The sequence below is a fragment of the Amphiprion ocellaris genome, chromosome 16 (assembly GCF_022539595.1).
Source record: "Amphiprion ocellaris isolate individual 3 ecotype Okinawa chromosome 16, ASM2253959v1, whole genome shotgun sequence".
NCBI classification, from domain to species: domain Eukaryota; kingdom Metazoa; phylum Chordata; class Actinopteri; family Pomacentridae; genus Amphiprion; species Amphiprion ocellaris.
In genome coordinates, this window is record NC_072781.1 from 19,841,083 (window position 1) to 19,863,186 (window position 22,104).

At 40.2% G+C, this 22,104-nt stretch overlaps 1 protein-coding gene across 2 annotated transcripts in view; it reads right to left on the reverse strand.

The window, feature by feature from the left end:
- slc2a15a (solute carrier family 2 member 15a) overlaps window positions 1–17,182 on the reverse strand; it is a 54,546-nt gene extending 37,364 nt beyond the window's left edge. The window contains exon 1 of one of the 2 annotated variants that reach the window (XM_055018261.1): window positions 16,780–17,182. In XM_055018261.1, coding sequence (XP_054874236.1) covers window positions 16,780–16,923 — 144 coding nt within the window. In that variant the 5' untranslated portion in view covers window positions 16,924–17,182. Of the gene's footprint in view, window positions 1–5,078; window positions 5,702–16,779 lie in introns of those variants that run through there. The other variant, XM_055018262.1, reaches the window with a different exon arrangement.
- Window positions 17,183–22,104: the final 4,922 nt, after the last annotated feature.

A 22,104-nucleotide genomic window follows, 5' to 3' on the forward strand; every position in this document is an offset into this window, starting at 1 on the left:
GGTAAATCTATATGAAATGAAACAGCACCATGGTCTGATATTGTAATGCTTTGGTATGAGGAGGCGCTAACATTAAAAAGTAGTCTATTGTCCAGAAGGAAGTAATCAATGTGAGTGTATGTGTGGTGGACATTAGAGAAAAAAGAGAATGCTTTCTCGTTGCCAAATTTAAATTTCCAGATATCTGAGACACCATTTTGGGTGGTGAAATTGTTCATCACCCAAAATGGTGATTGGCAGATCTTGTGAGGGAGTAGGCTTTATTTGATGATCTGTCTAATGTGCCATTAAGCACACAGTTGAAATCTCCCCCTATTATCAGGCTGTAATTGTTATCACTAGGTATAGTGGAGAATAGTTTGCTGAAAAAGGAGTAGTCATCAAAGTTTGGGGCATACACATTGACCAATGTAACAAGGCTGGAAAACACCACACCCGAGACTATTACAAATCTTCCACTTAAATCAGTTATCACCTCCTTTGCCTGAGGGAATATCCTTATGTATTAGGATTGCAGTACCTCTAGCAGTAACATTAAACTGTGAGTGGTACACCTGACCTACCCAGCCTTTCCTAAGATAGTTAACATGACTATTTGTCAGGTGTGTTTCCTGCAGAAAAGCTACATCTGTGTGCAGGTCCTGTAGATAGGACATGATTTTCTGCCTTTTCACCCTGCTAGTCATCCCTTTAACATTTAGAGAGACAAAATGGACAGGTTGACTTGAATTAGAGTTATTGGTTGTTGTCATGTCTTGTAAGATGGATGGTATTGAAGCATAAGCAGGATGGAAACACAAAGATGGGGCGGGAGAGGTAAAAAATGAGCAAAATGAATAAACAAAATAAAAAACAAAACAAACACACAAACAAACAAACAAAAAACATAAGTGCATCTGGGTGAAGATGAGGGCCCTGAACACTACTCTTCTGTCATCATATAGCCCGTAACTTACTCTTAAACTCTGTTTTAACAAGGATAAATGAAACCATACTGTGCTCAGTATTAAACTCTATGCAACCGCATGTTTATTAACACAGTTCACCTATCAGAAACTACCATATACAAACAAAAGTATTTTCATTATTGAAAGAAAGGGGAAAAAAAGACAGTAGCAATTTAAATAAAACAGACTAAACTCTCGTCACTGTATGCACAGTGATTATGTACACGACCGCGCATCCACCTGTATGATGAAGCACCGTTTTGTGGTCAAGTAAGTTAAACTGTCACACAGATTACAATTAAATTATTTTAGAATCCATGCAGAGCAAGTGTCCGCCGTTCAATGCAATGTACAGATATCCTGTCAAGTTACCTTATAGCTGAATAAGTCTGTAAAAGTTCCGAAGGTAATTTGAATAAATTGAAAATGGACAGATTCTCATAAAAATTGACTTTAGTTCATTTACCAGCTTACTCACTGCGATCCCAGTGGTTTTCATACCGACAGAAACTAAAGAAGCAGCTCACATTGGCAAAGCCGTTAACCTGTCCCGAAGAAAGGAGGAAGCTTCTTCGGGTGAAGAGAAAGGCCGTTTATCTCCATGCTTGTCGAAGATTTGAAGCGTCGCTGGGAAAAGCATCCTATATTGGACTTCCGGGTGGACTAATGGCAGAATAGGCAGCAACCGGGAGAGCTCTGTTGAAATCTCACTTTAAACTGTACCTTACATGCTCAGTTATTTACTTTTTCTACTGCACAAACTTTAAACACAACCAGCAATATGGGGAAGCCTACTAGAAAACAAACTCAACACCCAGAGGAGCAGTCTAACAAAGAGGAACAACGGGAGAGCGTGCCAGCCAGCCAAAAGGCTAAAGCCGCAGCTAACAACATGCCACTAACGCTAGCAGACATGGAAAACTTCTTAGGTCAATGGAGGACTGCATAATTGAAAACCTGTCAGCTCAACTCTGGAAGTATCACTTAACGATATGAAGACCAGACTGACCGCTTTAGAATCCACCTGTTTAGTGCTGGCCAAAGAAAATGATATCCTCAAACAGAAAAAAGACGACCTTGAAAACAGATCATGGCACAACAACATTCGTATAATTGGCTTACCTGAAAAAGCTGAGGGTCAGCAACCCAGCTCCTTCATGGAAACACTCCTAAAAGAACCGGTTAGTGCCGATGCATTTCAGACACCTCTAACAGTGGATCGAGCCCACAGAATCACCACTTCAAGGACGAAACAAGATGAGACTCCGTGTCAATTCATTGTTCGGATACATCACCACCAGACCAAGGAGTGCATCATGAAGCTGGCAAGAGAGGCCGGGTCCCTGTCCTTCCGTGGCTCCAAAATACACATTTTCCACGATTACAATGCTGGAGTTTCCAGGAGAAGAGCCACATACTTCACGTTGAAATCGCAGCTACGGAACGCAGGGTTCCAATATAGGATGCTTTTCTCGGCGACGCTTCAAATTTTGCACATTTCTTTTAAAAACTCTCATATTGCAACTGTCATTAAAGAAGACAAACAATGTCCGCTAACGAAAGTCTGATTTTGTTGCACCTTTTTATAATATTTTGTGTCCAAATTCAGTGTAAATGGTTGAAGGAGTGTCCTTAATGCACCAGTGCCAGTGACATTAATGCATGTACCAAAATTAAGGAAATCCACCAAATAATTTTCAATATATTTTAATAAAAAGCAAAACTGTTAATCTCAAAGTGTCCCTAGAAGAAAAGTTAGGGCTGACCAAGGCCAGAAGGAAACATCTAGACCAGCGTGATCAAAGCAAGAACTTCAAATCCACATGCTTTGTTGACACATCCAATGGAGAGCAGCTAGCCTAACATTTGTCCCACACGGGTGGATAATTGTGTTCATAGGACTGGAGCCTCACTGCACACGACTGTTGCCCCTCTGAAAAATACGACAATGAATCAAAAAACAAAAGTAGCTCCAGTTTATGATTCACAAATGTGAATCTTAAAGCAAACTTCATGAAGACTAGACAGACAGTGGCTTTCCACAAGTTCAGAATAATTTCCCTTTGCCTGGAAAGCGATTTGTGGGACAAAAACAGGTTATTTCTCATCTCTAACAGAGGAAAACAAGAACAAGCCCAGGTTTCTTTTCAGCACTGCAGCCACGCTGAGAAGTCACAACTCTGTGGAGCCCTGTGTTCCTTTAGAACCTTTTTTTACAGGTAAAATTGTGACTATCAGAGGAAAAACCATCTATCTCATTAGGTACAGTGGCTCTGGATGTGTCCATTGGACCAGTTTTATATTTTGACAGTTTCTCTGCTGTAGATCTCCCTGAGTTATTACTGATAGTCACTTCAACCAAACCAGCAACATGTCTGTTAGATTCCATCTCAGCTAGACTGATGATGCTTTTCCTTCAAGTTACACTATTTGCACTCTTTATTAACAGGCTACATTTAAGGTTGCTGTAGTCAAACCAATACACCAAAAATTACTCTTGATTCAGGTATTTTAGCCACTTATGGTGCTATATGCAACTTCCCCTTATTTCTAAAATTCCTGAAAAAGCTGTTGCAAGCCAACTATGTGAGCATATGCAAACAATTTTTATTTTTATTTTTTTACTTGAAGGATTTAGAATCCCCTATAGCACAGAAACATCATTGGTGAAAGTCACCAATGATCTTCTAAGAGCCTCAGACAGTGAACTTGTCTCTACACTGGTCCTGCTGGATCTCAGTTCTGTATTTGACATAGCTGATGACAAAAGAGCCACACTCAGTTGGTATAAATCATATTCTACAGGGTTGTGCTAGAACCGATACTATTCACCTTGTACATTTCTCTCTTATGTGGTATTATTAGGGAACACTGCATAAATTTACCAATGTTATGCAGATGACACCCAGTTATATTTATCTACAATGCCAGATTAAACAAATCTCTAATGTAATTAATTATTATCAGGAAAAACCTCCATCTGACACAAAATGCTGTAGCCAGAGTTCTGACAGGAACCAGTAAGAGAGATCAGATTTCTCCCACATTAGCTTCTCTTCACTGACTCCCTGTAAAATACAGAATAGAATGTAAAGTCCTTCTCCTTGCATACAAAGATCTGAATGACCAAGCTATATTATATCTCACAGACTTTAATGAACCATAACAGAGCCCTTCACTCTCAGACTACAGGTTTACTTTTAAATTCTAGTTTTCCAATAGCAGATTGGAAGGCAGGGTCTTCAGTTATGAGCCTCCTCTGTTGTGGAATCATCTCCCAATTTGAGTTTAAGAGGCAGACACCCTCTTTACTTTTGATATTAGGCTTAAAGATTTCATCTTTGATAAAGCTTATAGTTAGGGCTGCTCAGAATTACCTAAACCACCTCTTAGTTACACTGCTATAGGTTAAAATGGCTTCCTAGGATGCACTGAGCACCTCTCCTCTTTCTCTATCCATATTTCTTTAGGCCACCATTGTATGTCATTAACTTTGCGTCTTCTCTCTCACATAGTTTGTGTTTTATTCTCTCTGCAGGTGTCTCTGGATCTGGAGCTACTCGTCTCTGATGTGTAGTTTCTGGCCTCACCAGTCTCCAAAACGTTCATTGCTCTCTTCTGTATTGTTTGTCTGTTCTCCATTTGCTATCCTGCTTTTCCAAACAGAAATCGAATTGCAAATTTTATAAATTTAATGATCTCATATAATTTACATGCAGACTTTACGTTTTGATACATTCTGTATGTATTTTTTTCTATGTTTTTTTTTTTTTTTTACCTTGGTAGGTAATTGCGATACTAAAAAATAGCAAGTTCACACAAGAAAAATGATTTAGAAATGTCACCTCATATATTGTTTGAGTTGTATAAAAGTGCCTCTTTAAAATGAGTAAAATCAAATAAAAAATTTAATCTAAAATTTAAATCAATTATGATTTCAAAGGTTTCCTTCACTGTCTTTAAAAATCTCAAATGATCTTATGTGGACTAGCCACTGATCTGTTTTAACCCAAGTATGTTGCTATGAGTTGTTAGTAAATGCCCTTAGTGTAGCTAAAACAATAGCGGATCAGTCACCTAATGGTCCTGGCTCTGCATCTGACCTGATTATTAACATAAGTCTGAACTTACCGATGAGGTTAGCCCTGATGATGGAATTAAAATCTCTTCAGCCATTTATGAATTCTGTCACGGTGTCGAAAACAGCAAACAGTAGGAGGGTTTCTCTCTACAAGGCAGAAAATCTCATGGCTGTAGTAGCAGGCGTGGTCACACAGGCTCCAAACTACAGGTTTTAGTTGTTGGGCTGGTCTATTTGCAGTGTCAGGCCTTTCCTGGGCCAAGTAGCAGTCCACAGGCCCCCCAGAACAAGCCCACACAGTGTCATCACATGACGAAGAGCAGCGTGACGGACTGAGAGAAAAGTCTGCTGGAAGCAATTAGCCTTAAATGAATTTACAAAGAAAGAGAGAGAGAAGAGAAGACAGAGAGATGAGGAGAGGAGAAGGAAAAGGATGAATAGAAAGGAGAAGAGAAAATAGGAGAAGGAGGAGGACAAGAGTGGAGAAAATTAGAGGATCGTAGGGGAAAAGGAGGGCAAGGGGGCAAACAAAGGATGGGGAAGGGGTAAGAGAAGGAGAAAGGGAAAGAGAACAATTGTGAGAGAGAAAAGAATTAGATTGATAAAGGTAAGGTCAGAGGAAGAAGGAGAAAGGGGAAACTAAGAAGAGAGGAGGTGAGGTGAAGTGAGCAAGACAAGAAAGGAGAAGTAAGAAAATGAGAACGAGAGAATTAATAGGAAAGGAGAGTAAAGGAGATTAGAGCAGGACAAAGTAAAGAACAGGGGGAGGTGGCAGCCTTTTATAAACACAAGTGAACACTGACCCATTGATGTTGGCCAAAATGCACCACAATGGTTACTAAATAAAATAGAAGTATACACTACTGTTCAAAAGTTTGGGGTCACCCAGACAATTTCATGTTTTCCATGAAAAGTCACACTTTTATCCATGTGCTAACATAACTGCACAAGGGTTTTCTAATCATCAATTAGCCTTTCAGTACGATTAGCTAACACAATGTACCATTAGAACACAGGAGTGATGATTGCTGGAAATGTTCCTCTGTACCCCTATGTAGGTATTCCATTAAAAATCAACTGTTTCCTGCTAGAATAGTAATTTACCACATTAACAATGTCTAGACTGTATTTCTGATTAATTTAATGCTATCTTCATTGTAAAACCACAATTTTGGTCCTTCAAGTAAACTTATAAAAAATGTTTACCTTTTCTCTAGTTCTATTGCTGTTTTTCAGAACACAAGAATAAGAATATCTCCACCACTGCACAGCATGACTATTAATTTTCAAATGTATTTCACCCAAAATCAACCTCCCACCACTCTCCAGCGACCACATTGATCATGTGCTTTCAATTTTTGTTGCAGTTAAAAGAAGCATGACAGTGTTCTCTGCTAGTGATCACTGGCTAAAAACCACCCGCCTCGCATTACGCGTCTTAATCTCATGACTTTACCTCGACTGCTGCTGCATGAAAGACTGGTTTTGTTCTACCCCTTGGCGCCAACATTCATTCTATTCCATTCAGTTATTATTACTGAACTAGGTATTTGGAATGCCACCAGCTGGTCGGAGACCTGCCACACTGTATGTCACAAACAAATCCAAACCTAATCGGGTAAATCGATAATGTTGTGGTTTTTTCATGTGAAAAGTGGATTCATGTTGCCAAATGAAAGACCGCACAGGCAAAATGGAAACATTTCTGTTTTATAAATTATTTAACTGGAAGTCTAATGTAAGAATGTTTTCTACTGGCTGTAATCAAAAACTCTTGAAACCTGCAACTGTTACACAAATCGTTGCCTCCTGCTTTCCAACCAATGACAGGATAATTTGTGCTTCCACACAGACGCTGTACTGAGGTAGTCATGGTAGATGTGGGGTGTGTTATGCACAGGACTTTGACACTGGCAACTGGGGTTCATGTCCTGAGTCTGTCATGATTTTGGAAGCAAAAGCACTTCAGTTCTGGTCAGAGATAGTTACATACAGAAAAAGTTGACATGTCCTGCCTCACGAGAAAGCTAATTTTTAATGACATCCACTCTTCCAAATAAAACAACAAAATACATAATTTGCCCATATACCTGCAGCTACAGCTGAGTTAGAGAGATCTGTCAATGATTCAAAATAAGTAGTCAAAACCCCAAACCCTCCTGCCCACTATTACGTGAGTGTGTGAATAGGGGAAGATATCAGTCCCACATCTGCAGTGTTAGAGCAGCGAAAGGCATAGTGCCAAAAATGTAGTGACAAGATAAATAAGTACTTTTGACATTGTACAGATTATTTTCTATGTAGAAATTCAAGACATTGCACAGATTCCTCTGAATGCGGAAAATATCATTATTGCACAGGCTTATTCTATATGTTTTTAAAAAACATTGATATTTAATAGAGGGCTGCACAGTGGCTCAGTGGTTAGCACTGTTGCCTTGTAGCTAGAAGATCCCTGGTTTGTGTCCTGGCCTTGGAATCTTTCTGCATGGAGTTTGCATGTTCTCCCTTTGATTACATGGGTTTTCTTTGGGTACTCCAGCTTCCTCCCATAGTCCAACTAGAAAAGCAGTCAGAGAGAGCAGTACTCCACCAAGGCTGTTCAGTTGACATATCATTTCCGACTGATGAAATCTTTAATAAAAAATGTCCTTGCACTGAGCACAAGCATGTGTTATGCATGTGCATGTTATGTATGAATACCAAATTGGGTGTAAATTACTCTTATAAAAGTCTGTTGATCAGTTCATCAGTTTTGGCAAACCTTTGTTTTGCTACTGTTAAAATAACCGTTCCTTCCATGCTTTTATTTTGAAAACGTATTTTTAATGTTGCGGGCTTTTATTTTGTCATCATTCCAGCGGCACAGGAAGTGATTCTCTAAGATGCGGTTTCTTGACATGACGAAGACGCTGCCGAAAAGTCAGAAAATTCAAATAAAGATGAAAGACAACGGTTACATGCTGTTGCTGTCTAGCAAAGGATATGTCTAAACTTAGAAGCACCTAGTGGGGACAAGGTCTTACTGTGAAGAAAGGAGTGAAGGACAGAAAGGTGAATTTGTGTTCAAAATAAGGCTGACGGCTGAACTTAACTGTCTGGCTGGGGTTTGCTACATTGCGTGACCTAAATATGTAGCGGACAGCAGCAATTGATGGGACTCGGAAACAGACCACAGTTTAATCATTTGTTTCTTGTATGATTTCCAACTGATAAATCACATTCAATTTGTAGTAGGATCGCAATCATGTGATCGTCAGTGGGTAACTGACACAGTGTTCATATCGTGGTTACAGCGACGCTGTGCCGGCTGCTATATCTCCCAATGGGAAATCTTAACAAAGCTGTAGATCCAGACTATAAGCCGCATCACTGCCAAAATCTAATCACTTGGTCCTTGTGCCATTTCTGACCTTCTCTGAAAATTTCATCCAAATCTCTTGATCCGTTTTTCAGTAATGTTTCACACAGACAGACAGACAGACAGACAGATTCACAGACAAACGTACGCCGATCGTCACATAACTCCGCCCGTTCCTTGGTGAAGTAAAAATATGTTCAGATTAATTGGTAACTCTAAATTGTCCGTAGGTGTGAGTGTGATTGTTTGTCTGTATGTATGTGTAGTCCTGCGATGGTGACCTGTCCAGGGTGTCCCACCCACGATCCTAATCGAGATTAAGCGGTGTATAGATAATGGATGGATGGATATTTAATAGATTATTTCAAGAGGAAAAAAAAAACATAATATACAGAGTATTTTATGTGTACACAACATTTATAATGCACAGGTCTGATGCACTGATGTTACACCAGAGTAAAATATAACACTTTTTTGAGTGATCTACTGAGCATTGTTGGTTGTAAAGTCTGATAGCAGCAGGAAGGAAGAACTTGCAGTAGTTCTGTTTTACTCACCAGTGAAGAAGCGTTACTTTAGGAGCCTAATGCTATCACTGTCCAGTAGGGGGTAATATATGTTCACCAACAGGGATGATTGCTTAAGCAGCATCCTCCTGTCTCCCACCATCTCCACTGCCTGTGGACAGGCAGGCTGCATGTCCTCTGTAAAATGGTAAAGTATGGAAAGCCCTTCAAGCATTTATTCCATATCCTCGATATCAGACATTAGTTTTCTTCACTAGTTCGGTCTTTGTCAGAACTAGTTGGACATTCGGCCACACTAGTTATGCACTTTGCCGTACTAGTTGCACAAAAACTGACTAGTCAGTCATTTTCAACATGTTAAACATGGATTCTCCTCACTAGTTAAGTAGTGACCTAGGATTTTCCTTCACTAGTTAACTAATAAGAACCAAAACATCCACTATACTAGTTAACTAGTGAAGGCCAAAACACTGACTAGTTAACTAGTGAAAGCCTCTTGAAGTCCAAATATTTAACTAGTGAACCTCAAAATTTTGTACTACTTAACTAGTGATGCCCCAAATATCCACTAGTTACCAAGTGACACTGATATTCATCTCACTAGTTAACTATCTGAAGACATTTTGTCTCACTTGTAAGGCTCAATACTGAACTTGTACAGACTTTAACTGAACATGTTTGATAAAATTGTTTACTATTTGACATGTGCACACAACTAACTAGTAAAACTGTCAAATTCGACTAGTGAATATGTTTGCCAGTTACAACACTTTACAAGTTCAATATTTTTCACCATTTTTAAAATGTGATTTAGTGTCAGAAGTAGAGCCAGGGATTGCTCCTGCCAGTATGGAAGGAACAGGTGAGCTGTTGTAGCTGTTGTAGCAGAGTATGTGAACAAGCAAGCATTAGTTCCAATATAACCACTTTCTATGCCCAAATGACAGTAGTGACCTGTTTCATTTTTATCATTAAAAGTAAGATAGTAAATACACATAGCCCTCAATTGAAAGGGAATAGGATGAAAGTAACATGAAATAAGCCTGCATATTTTGCCATTGAAAATATCTTAATTGGTTAAGTCAAAATGTGTTATGGATATCAAATGTGCTAAAAATCCCTACAGATTATTATTTTTTATTGTGATACAGGTGCAGGCGAGTCTAGGGAAACTGGAGGAAGTGTGAAAGGGAGAGCAGAGTCTACTCAGAGACTGATTACAGAGGCAGCAGCTCAGCAGCAGAACCCTGAACCACAAGTTAGGAATGAGACAGATGAAGATGATTCTGTTGATAGTTTTGATTACTTTGCTTGCCCTCAGTCACAGGATATACATACATTGTTTTCTTATAATCCTCGTCAAACCCCTAATATTGCTATACCAAAAGTTTTCAATAGCAAAGATTGAACCAACCGCAAGTGGCTGACTTACAGTGACAAAAATCAGTCTCTGTACTGTTCTGTCTGTCTGGCATTTGCACCTGTGGTTAGTGATGGCCTTTTCATGAAGGAAGGCATGAAAGACTGGAAACACATTCACCAAAGGATTGTGGAACATGAAAAAAGTAAGACACACAGAGATAGTGCAGATGCTTACTTTCTGAATGTACAAAAGGCAGACATATAAAGCATTTTGACTGGCAACCAAATGCCATTGTGTGCTGAGCAAGTGAAACAGAAATATCAGGTGATGGAGCGCATAGTGGATGTTATTAAAATTATCGGCAAATGTGGCCTTAGCTACAGGGGAGATAAAGAGGAGACAGGTTACAGCTTAGAAAACATTGCTGTTAATCATGGCAACATCTTAGAGTTGATTCTACTTTTGAGTAGATATGACATTTGCCTACAACAGCATGTAAACACTTGTATAGAAAACAGCCAGAAGCAGCATGAAACTGCTGCAAAAGACAGGTCTCTACACTGCTGTTAAAAGACACATTCAATAAAGTTGTAGATGTCATCAGCCAACTGATAAAGGCGATTATAGCCAAAGAAGTAAGACAAACTGGCATATTTTCAGTCCAAATTGACACCACACAAGATATCGACAGCAAAGACCAGTGCTCCATCATCCTAGGATATGTAACTGATGTCACTCATGAAAGATTGTTTGCTATGGTGGACTGTGAGTCATCTACAGGGCAGTATTTTGCAGAGATCCTGAAAAAGGTTCTACTGGAGCTTAATATTGATATTGGCACATGTGTGGGGAACTCCACACATGGTGCAGCCAATATGCAAGGACAGTACCGGGGGTTTTCTACACTCCTCTCTGTGCAGTCTCCCAGTCAGAGTCACATATGGTGTTATGCACATCTTTTGAATCTTGTATTAACTGACACAGCAGGTAGTGTTGTAGAAAGTGCATCCCTCTTTTCGCTGCTTAATGATATAGCAGTTTTCCTAAGAGGGTCATACAAGCGCATGCAGAGGTGGAAAGAGATGAGTCAGGACAAGCATCACAGACGACTGTGCCCAGTAGGGCCAACCAGGTGGTGGGCTAAGGATCAAGCACTAAGTGAAGTCTTTAGGTGCTTTGGGAATGCTCAGGGAGCCTTGTTTCTTGAAGTGCTTATGACTTTACACACCATTATACAGTGCCTTGCAAAAGTATTCACCCCCTGTTGGCTTTTTGCCTATTTTGTCACATTACAACCTCTAATTTAAATTTTTAAAAAAAATCTGAATTCAATTTGATGGATCTGCACAAAATAGTCAGTTTTGAAGTGAAATGAGAAATATATATATATATATATATATATATATATATATATATATATATATATATAAAGTAATTTTTAAAAATAAAAAACTAAAAATTGGCAGGTGCATATGTATTCACCCCCTTTGCTATGAAGCCCCCAAAAAGCCCTGGTGCAACCAATTACCTTCAGAAGTCACATAATTAGTGAAATGAAGTCCACTTGTATGTCACATGATCTGTCAGTATATACATACCTTTTCTGAAAAGCCCCAGAGGCTGCAACACCTAAGCAGGAGGCACCACTAACCAGACACCGCCATGAAGACCAAGGAACTCTCCGAACAAGTCAGGGACAAAGTTGTTTAGAAGTACAAGTCATGGTTGGGTCATAAAAAAATATCCCAATTTTTGATGATCCCCAGGAGCACCATCAAATCCATCAAATCATGTGGAAAGAACATGGCACCAAAACAAACCCGTCAAGGGAGGCCTGCCCACCAAAATTCATGGACCGAGCAAGTACAGCATTAATCGGAGGGGCAGCACAGAGAGACCAAAGGTAACCCTGGAGGAGCTGCGGTGTTCCACAGCAGAGACTGGAGTATCTGTCTATAGGACCACAATAAGCCGTACGCTCCATAGAGCTGGGCATTATGGAAGAGTGATAAGAAGAAAGCCATTACTTTTAGCTAAAAATAAGAAGGCACATTTTAATTTGCAAAAAGGCATGTGGGAGACTCAAAATGTATGGAGGAAGGTCCTCTGGTCAGATGAGACTAAAATGTAACTTTTCAGCCATAAGGGAAAACACTGTGTCTGGCGCACACCCAAAACATCTCATTACCCCAAGAACACCATCCCCACAGTGAAACATGGTGGTGGCAGCATCATGCTGTGGGGATGTTTTTCAGCAGGAGGGACTGGGAAAACTGGTCCAAGTTGAGGGAAAGATGTATGGTGCTAAATACAGGGATATTCTTGAGCAAAACCTGTAGCAGTCTGTAAGAGATTTGAGACTAGAACAGAGGTGCACCTTCCAGGACCCATGCAGGACAATGACCCAATATACTGTTAATGCAACACTTGAGTGGTTTAAGGGGAAACATATAAATGTGTTGGAATGGCCTAGTCAAAGCATATAGGCCTCAATCCAACTGAGAATCTGTGATCAGACTTAAAGATTGCTGTTCACAAATGCAAACCATCAAACTGGAGCAGTTTTCCCTGGAGGAAAGGGCAAAAATCCCATTGGCAAGAGGTGGCAAGCTCATAGAGACTTATCAAAAATGACATGCAGCTGTGATTGCCACTAAAGGTGGCTCTATAAAGTACTGATTTTAGGGAGGTGAATAGTTATGCACATTGATGTTTTCTGTTATTTTGTCATATTTTTTGTTTGCTTCACAATAAAACAAATAATCACATCTTCAAATTTGCAGGCATGTTCTGTAAATTAAATGACGCCAACCTTCAAACAATCCATTGTAATTTCAGGTTGTGAGGCAACAAAACATGAAAAATGTCAAGGGGGGTGAATACTTTTGCAAGGCACTGTAGATGACAGAACACAACAGGCAACTGTGAGGGCCAAGGCAAAGGGATTCATAGAGGCCTTTTGAGGTATGAGACAGTGCTCACTGCTCAAACATCCCCCCTTTCAAAATACTTACAGACAAGGGGAATGAATATCATCACAGCTCAACGTCTGGTTGAGGCGACAGAGGAGGGTCTCAGGGAGTGTGCTAGGGACTTTGAAGGAGTTAAGCGTGCAGTTTGTGAAGTGTGCTAATGGAAAGTTACAAGAGGAGGAAGAGTGTGAGCTGGTAGTGCAGACTGCCCTTACTGAGAGAAGGTCCAGAAAAAAGAAACGAATGCCAGGAGAGCTTGCAGAAGGTCAAAGTTCACAATGTCATTGTGGACACAGTGACAGACAGTATTCATAGAAGGTTTTCGGCCAATGCAAAGCTTTGCTCAGATTTTGCCTGAAACTTTGCTCATGTGAGGGAAAATAGACTCCCCAGCTTGGCTCTGGAAGAAGTAACCAAATGTCTGCTTAAGTTTGACAATAGAGCTACAGCTGATACATTATGTAGTGAACTCTACAGCCTTGCATGTCAGACTAAAGGACAGACTAAAGATGTCCCCTCTGGAGGGTTACACTGTCAGGACAGCTAGTGGAATGCCACAAGGAAGCGAGGAGAATCCTTCCATGGAACAACAGGATGTTGAACTACAGAGCAAAATTCGTTCCTCCTGTAAAAACTGTGTCATTTGTGTTCATCTCATCCTCTCTCAGTACAATCTGCTAACTGATGCCTACCATGTGATTGGACTGGCCTACAAGTTGCTATTAACACTGTCCATCACACAAGTAAGAGAGAGAAGTTCGTCAACAGTGAAATTCATAAAAGAATGCAGAGGAAAAAGAGATAATGGCATCATTAGAAAGCTTTGTTATACTGTGAATAACAAACTTGCAGAGAACAATGCAATTATTTTTTTCTTTACTCACAAGGATTAGATATCTGTGAACACTAATTTGTGAAATCTAAGTTGTGATGGAACTGTTTCCTTGCAGAGGAAAAAGAGATGATAATGTTATTTGAAAGTGCAATACTTTTTATTTTATTTTTTATTTTTTTAATTTAGTATTTTTAGTTATTCTTTTATTTCATTTTAAAGATTTGATATCTGTAAACAATTATTTGAACACAATATAGATTCTGTTATTGTTGTGTTGTTAAGAATAATGTTGGAGATGTGCACTCATGTTGAAATAAATCCACGTTGTGAAGCAACCCTTACTTGCACTGAATTGGAAAAATTTTTAAAAAGTACACTGAATTACAAGATTTTTCAGAACAGTGCTCTATTGTAGACTTAACAATGAGTCCCACTTGGGCCCTGTAGAAATATATAGCTAAATATTTTTGATTCATGCCTGTTTCAAAAGCACAAGATTTACATCGCATCTGAAAGTGTGTACTAACTGTGTGGCTGTGGAAAATAACTCAGTTACAGCAGAAAGACATTGTAACCAAGTTTGAGGGTCGTGGAGACCAACACACCACTACAAGAAGGACAGTCACTTTAACTATAACTGCTGATGCCATTCAATTTGAGTGTTATGCACCCTAACCCTCACTGTGTTTAGGGGTTGTGTTCCATGTATTCCAACACTATTCCCTCAGCCCTCTGTAAATCCTCCCCATCCTTCGCCTTCCATGGTGATATTTCATTGGATAATGCTCTCCCAGTAGGTTGCCAGCTGGTTGGTAGAGGGAGGGGCCTGAAGATGGATTACCCAGTGCCATATTGGCCATCAGGACCAATCAGCAGCCAGGCAGGAAATGAATGGCTCTCATTTGTTCTCATTAGTATCGTAACAGCCATAATGCTTAGACAGACACATACATGCTGCTCGCTGTCATCACCATGAAACATTCCTATTAGTTATGCTGGAAGGCTGCATGTGTGTGTGTGTGTGTGTGTGTGTGTGTGTGTGTGTGTGTGTGTGTGTGTGTGTGTGTGTGTGTGTGTGTGTGTGTGTGTGTGTGTGTGTGTGTATGTGTATGTCTTAATCAGGGGGCTCCCGGGCAGCTCAGTGCAGTGATATAGCATCTCATTATTCCTGCAGTATGGAGAGTCTGAGCATTCATCCATTAGAAGATGCTTCACAGAAAGGCCAACTTCTCTCACACAGCACAGGACAGTCAATGAATGCTGACACACACCTTTAGTCAGTGTAAAAGGGCTTTGTTAACTTGTGGAAATAGTTTCAATTAAAGAGACATGCTAAGTGGGATATACAGTACTGTCAGAATGGAGCCCATGCAGGCCTTCTACTAAATTCAGGTGTGGTCCATGTTTGAAAGAATAGATATGGTACAGCTTGACTGAGTTCTCATTGCTGTATTTTGGGGTCTTAGAAGCCAAAGGCATTGAAGAATGAGGGTTTTATTTTACCGTGATAGTTTGTGTGCTGCAACTGAATCTTCTTCACAAACATCAGATTTTAAAAATGTTAAACCTGAGGTAAAATTTTGGCTTTAATGCAAAAGTCAAGAATGACCCTCTGACCTCTCCTGGACAGTGAAACTTAACACCATTCGTTGGAATAGACACATCCATGACTGGTTAGATGCTGATTTGAATCTGGCTCCAAAGAGTTTGTATAAAATAAAGTCATTTACAATTTTGGGGCTTAAAAACAAGGTTTGGTCTTAATTTGTTTGGTTTGGGATGAGATGGACTGCAGAGTGAAGGAAAAAGGGCCAACAAGTGCTCAGCATCACTGGGAACTCCTTCAAGACTGTTGGTAAACCATTTCAGGTGACTAACTCATGAAGCTCATTGAGAGAATGCCAAGAGTGTGTAAAGCAGTGATCAAAGCAAAGGCTGGCTAATTTGAAGAATCTGAAATATAAAACATGTTCTGACTTATTTCACACTTTTTTGTTAACTACTGTTTAAACCCTAAAGGTTATAGCAGTAATCCTCTTAAATCAATTTAAATTAATTAATTGATTGTCCAGAGAACAACTGGACCAGCTCTCCATCTAACGGCTCCGGTCCTCATAGCCCAGAGGGAATCTAGTCCAGATGGGATTCTGAGGAACGATTAAGCTGGTCAGAGCGAGGAAACTCACCTAGCTTCTAACTGCCTCCATCCAGACGCCTATCCCGCGTCCTCTGATAATTAATCTAACTGAATAGTCCCTTTTGAGTGGTTATATTGATTACCAGTCACGTCTGTTAACGGCAGCTTTCCTCTCATAGCTTTGGCACTTGGTAAGTTGCTAGGTTAAAGTTTAGAGGTTAGGAATAGAAAACCCCTGGGATAGGTTTAAAAAAGGCCACCCTCGGCCCCAAAGACTAGTAACCTTACAGAACCTGTTTAGATGTAATGCACACATTAACCTGACTTTTTACCACCAGAGAAGATGTTCATAATTACTTAATCATTGTGATAGGGATAAAGTGAATTTCCAATCTGTTAACTTTAATTGCAGGATAAATATTTTATTATAATTCCAGCAAGGGCGCAGCATAAGCTCTTAATCATCAAACAATCGACCAAACATTAATATTATTTCAATTGCTTAACACGTCTCATACGTGGAACTATGCTTTCATATAAAAGAAATAATAATCACCCAAATTGCGTAATTTAGAGGGAGAGAGCAGTCGGCTTGGCCATCGCCGGCTGCACACCTGAAGACCGACGAGCCTTTGAGGGTCACCGGCTCCAGGGGGAAGTGGAGGGGGTTTGGTCCAGATTTAGATCTGCTTGTATCCATTTTTGTTGTTTGGGCCAGTAAAAACTTTGTTAATCCATTCTGGTGTTGTTCCTCACGGAGAAAATAGAGTTCAGTAATGTTCCTTCAGCCAGTGTTATTTTTAGATCACAGTCTTTCGTAATCCTCAAACAGTGCAGAAAGAGCCGTCCTTCAGTCCATAATTCCAGTAGAACAGTTACCTCCTTTGCAGATCATGTTGAATCCCCCATCCAAGTTACGTGGTAAAATCCCCTTTGCTCAGAGTATTTCTACCCTGGCTTGCAATGAGTGACCAACTCGCAACAACTCCCAACTTCTGTCTCGATCGGGTGTAATTTATAGTAAAGTGAACCGTTTTGCATATGCAATGACAGCACACTTAATTAACATAAGCAATGATCTCATACTAAATTAACTTGAACAATGACTTCATTCTTTCCGCATGTTTGAGGAACTAAAACCATCTATTTTGGACTGTTTGGGCCCTTCCACTCAGTCTCACTTCTCTATTAATGTACTTTTTCCATCTGCAACTCAAAACAGGCTCCTGATCAGGAAATGGAGAAACAGATGTCAGACTCACCAAAATCCCTGAAGTCTATTTCAAACTTAATAACCTTTACCGTGAACACTTGACCCTAGTTCAGTTTAGCTCTTGACTTCTCACCTCATTACCAGGTTAAAAACCTCTTAGTTTAACAGTAATCAAAACTCTTTCTAAAACATCTCAGTTTCATAATAATCAAAACTCTTAAAAGCATTTCCATTTCATAAAGCCCTCCTCATATTAATCAAAAACATAAATTTTCACAGTGAGTTGCAGTTCTGACTTAGTTACTTCTTAAATAAAGATTATGAAGACAAGTATTCCAAAATAATGAAAACATCACTTTTTACAGTGAGACACTCTTCTGATTTTTACACTGTTTCAAACAAAGATCATATGAAAATAGGTATTTGAGTTAGATTAACCACATTCATTGGTTATGGCATAATTTGATCATAAATCAATATCACAATGTTCCCTTATTTTGCTGTTATTCTGCCAGAGTCTCACCCTTGTGGCTGATTCTGGGATCTCATACCTCCATGTATCTTGACACTACATAATTCCATATGCGTTCATTCATAGATTTGATGCCTTCACTGAGAATCTACAATGTAAATACTTTTGACTGGTAGTGTACATGCAGTTTAAGAATATCAAACCAGTTAACATTTACACCAATCAGCCACAATATCATGACCACCGACAGGTGAAGTGAACAACTTCGATCATCTTGTTATAATGCAGTATTCTGCTGGGAAACCTTGAGTCCTGACATGTGGATGTTTGACATGTACCACCCATCTAAACACTGCTGGTCAAGCAACTCCCCACCTCCCATGGCAACAGCAGTCATTGATGCCAGTTGCCACCCTCAGCAGGACAATGCAACCCAACACACTGCAAAAACTGCTCAGGAGCGGCCCGGGAAACACAACAGAGCTAAGGTATTCACTTGGACTCCAAACTTCCCAGATCCAGATCTTACTGAGCATCTGTGCGATGTTACAGGATAAGCTTGATCTAGGTCGGTCCCACCCTGCAACCCACAGGACCCACAGAATTCACTACCACCATCCGGGTGCCACAGGACATCCCCAGAGGTCCTGTGTCCATGGCCCACTGGGTCAGAGGAGTTTTAGCAGCATAAAGGGGACCAACACAAAATTAAGAAGGTGGTCATAATGTTATGCCTGATTGCTGTATGTATTAAACAAATAAGATGTTGCTCTGACAATTTCTGAACTGTTCCTGTTAGGATTCCTGCCCCAGCCCCTGATTTGCTGCCAGTCTCTGCTTCTACTTTCTGTCTCTCACCGTCTCAGTGAGCTGCTGCCTAATCAGCAGGAAGTGTGAACACCTTAGCCGAGGCTGCTCAGCTGCCACAAATGATCCTCCTCTCTATAAAATCCTGACTCAGGCCTCAGGCTACCAGATCGTTGACTTCAACACATGCCCTTACTGGTACCCTGCCTCGTTCTCTACATGTCATTCTGGATCGTTCATTGCCTGTCACGCAGTTTAAAAACTCAGAACCAGCCATCCTGTTTTTCATGCCTGTGCTTTCCCAGCCCTTATCTGTCACCTAACTTTGTTTTGTTTTGTCAGTTTTGTTTTCTATTCTTCTCTCAGTCAGTCCTGCAAGTGCCCTTACCATACTCCTCTTAGCTCTTCTTTCTGTGCCATTCTCAGTTTTGTTTACCACCTGCCTTGTTTCCCTGCCCAGCCCATCAGTGTATTGTGTTATCCCTTCAGGTTCTTAGCCATGTGTTTGTGGCTCCATATCTGTAGTGTTTGTTGCTGTTGTTAGTTTGTTAGTTGCGCACTCTCTCTAGTTAACAGAATGATGAGGTCAGTCTACTTCATAAATGGTCATTAATCCTTGGTTCTCTTTAATTCTGCAGTTGTGTAAAATGGAAGGAGACTGGGAACAAGCTTGTTTTTTACAGTTCAAAGGGTTTGATTGCTATGGAACTTCATGGCTGTCATTGGCCAAGAGAATAATGAAATGTTAACAAAGGCTGTCTGCTTCACACGGTGAGGAGTCTGCCCCAGGCCTGGAGCATCTGCTACCAAGATGGATTAAGCCAAAGGAAGGTGGAGGGGCTACAGACAGCAGTGACAGACAGATAATGAAGGGGACTGATGACATTGGACTGGGGTAACTAAACATATAAATATATACTAATTATTCTGTTGTCTTTCAGACATCTCCAAGACAGTAATATATTCTAAATAAACAATTGCCAGTAATGCCAGTGTTGTTACTGGGCATTACACCAGAAACACCTTGACCATAGGCAGCCTCTTTAGCCAACTGTACAAACATTTTCCGAGTCCCATCAATTCCCGCCACCCGCTGCATATTTAGGTCATGTGATTTGGTATCTGTACATAATGTGCACATGCATAACATGCCTGTGCTCAGCGCAAGGTCATTTTGTTTGTGGGTACATCTATATTAAATGGTCACATTCAATGTTGCCGTGATTTCTGCCACGACTCTTTTGAAGATTTCAGTCGTCGGAAATGATATGACTGAGCAGCCTTGGTGGAGTACTGCACTCTCTGAGTGATTTTCTTGTTTTAAATGTATTTAATTTTTTGCCTGTTTAGTGCCAAATTTTCAGCTTAACTACTCACAGTAATTTTGTAGAAAGTTGCACTTTTTGGTTGTTATGCAATTTTATTGTCCTTTTTGTGTATTGAGTGCAGAGACTATAAGAGAGATTTAACACTGAGATTGCCTGTTAGGAGGTACAAAGGTCACATGTTACACTTTCTCTCTAAATGACTGAAATTAAGACTTTGAATATTTCAATGGAAAAGGTTCTTTGTCCACAGAGCCAAAGATTTGGGCATTACAGTTGTGGAATTATAAGTGATGTTTTTTTCAAGCTAGAAATGAACATTAAAAAAAAAAAAACCTTAATGTATTAGCACTTACAGGCACAATGTCAAGCAGCTCTGCCAGTCTTCAGAAACAGATCATGCAGATTTTGCCAACTGTGGCTTATCCCAAGCATCACAATACCCATCCAAAGCTTTGCTGAAACCTGGCATTTCTCAGGATCTATATACAGTATACTGTAACTGAGTTCCAACTATGTTAACATCTAATATTCTGTTCAATGGTGACAGCTGCAGGTCAGACACTGGACTTGTAATGAGAGAAGGCAAACATGCCTTCCTTCAGGGTTGTATCTGACTTCTGTCATTATGATGTTATAGACAGGGAATACGCTGTACGGTGGGTTTTATGCAGACTTTTCATTTATTATAGACCAAGTCATGAGTGTTTGAAATGCCAATCATCTATCATTGTCATTGCAGAAACCAAACAGGACCCCTGCCTCAGGATGCCTTAAATAAGAGAGTTGAAGATTTGCTTTTTTATGGCTGTAAAAATGCAGCAATGTTAACTTTTTTTGAGTGAAAATGTATCAAGTCTAAAGAGTTTACTCAAGAAGTTTTCAAGTCATACTTTGGTCCTAAGTGGTAAAGTTTGGTGATGCAGCAAATAGCGTGCACAGTAATTATAGTTGAGGTTCTAACAAAATCACAGCAGCAGGAGGGTGATAGCCTCTCTGCCTTCATTTCTTTCTGTTTCCCAGCCAGCACTGACATACCTCACCACACAGGCACACAGGCGAGAAATTAAGAGCAAGGAGACGCTGATAGTTCTTGCTAATGTTGCAGACCAAAAGGACATTGACAAGACAAACACATGACCTTTGGACATACCGCTAGTACATTGTTGTATCTCTGCAGTGTATATAGATTTAAAAGCTCTTTGGGGACTTTTATTCTTCATAAATCTCAATGTGTCACAGATGCATGCAGACACACAGTGGCACACCAACTGCCCACCAGTAGCCACTCTGAGAGTGTACCAGGAGTCATGGAGGGAAGTGTGGGCCAGTTAGCAGAGAGGTTGTCATTAGTGTAATGGTCAGTCTTTGTGACATTCTGTCTCTGGCCCATTGACTTCTGTGGTCAGATTGAATTTCAGCCTGTATGACTGTGGGCTGCTCTACCATTAGCTGACAGATATGTCTCGCTGCCTACTTTGGGGGTCTGGCCAAATTTTAAGGCCAATTGACTTTTAATATGTATCATGCTGGGATGCCAAGGACTCATCCCATCACTGGAAATTAACACCCTGAAGCACACACACTGACAAATAGGCACGCGTGATGCACATACACACATGTACTGACAGATAAACAGTTATTAATGGCTTGACTGAGTATTGTGATTGTTTTCACTGCAACTAGACAAGCATCATGTGGTGCAGACTATGACACTTGTGGTGAAGTGTACAGTAAAGTTAGGCTTTTCCATTTAAGGCTATCAGCCCTGTAGACTGCACAACTCAAGGCCCTGGCTTCACCATCCACATTCTTCATTTTGTCCTCCCTACCAATTCCTCCCCACTGGTATTTTTAACCATTTGTTCTTCCATTTTGTTTACCTTTCATAAATCCCTTCCTGTTCTCTTACTTTGCACTCCCTGCTTTAATCACTTACTGGCTAACAACAAGTATTCTCATTAATTCACTCAACAGCAGGGGAGGCCACTCAAAAAATTGGGTTCTTAATATCGCCATGCCAATAACAATGTCTGTACCTTGTTGTGGGTGCAAACATGGACA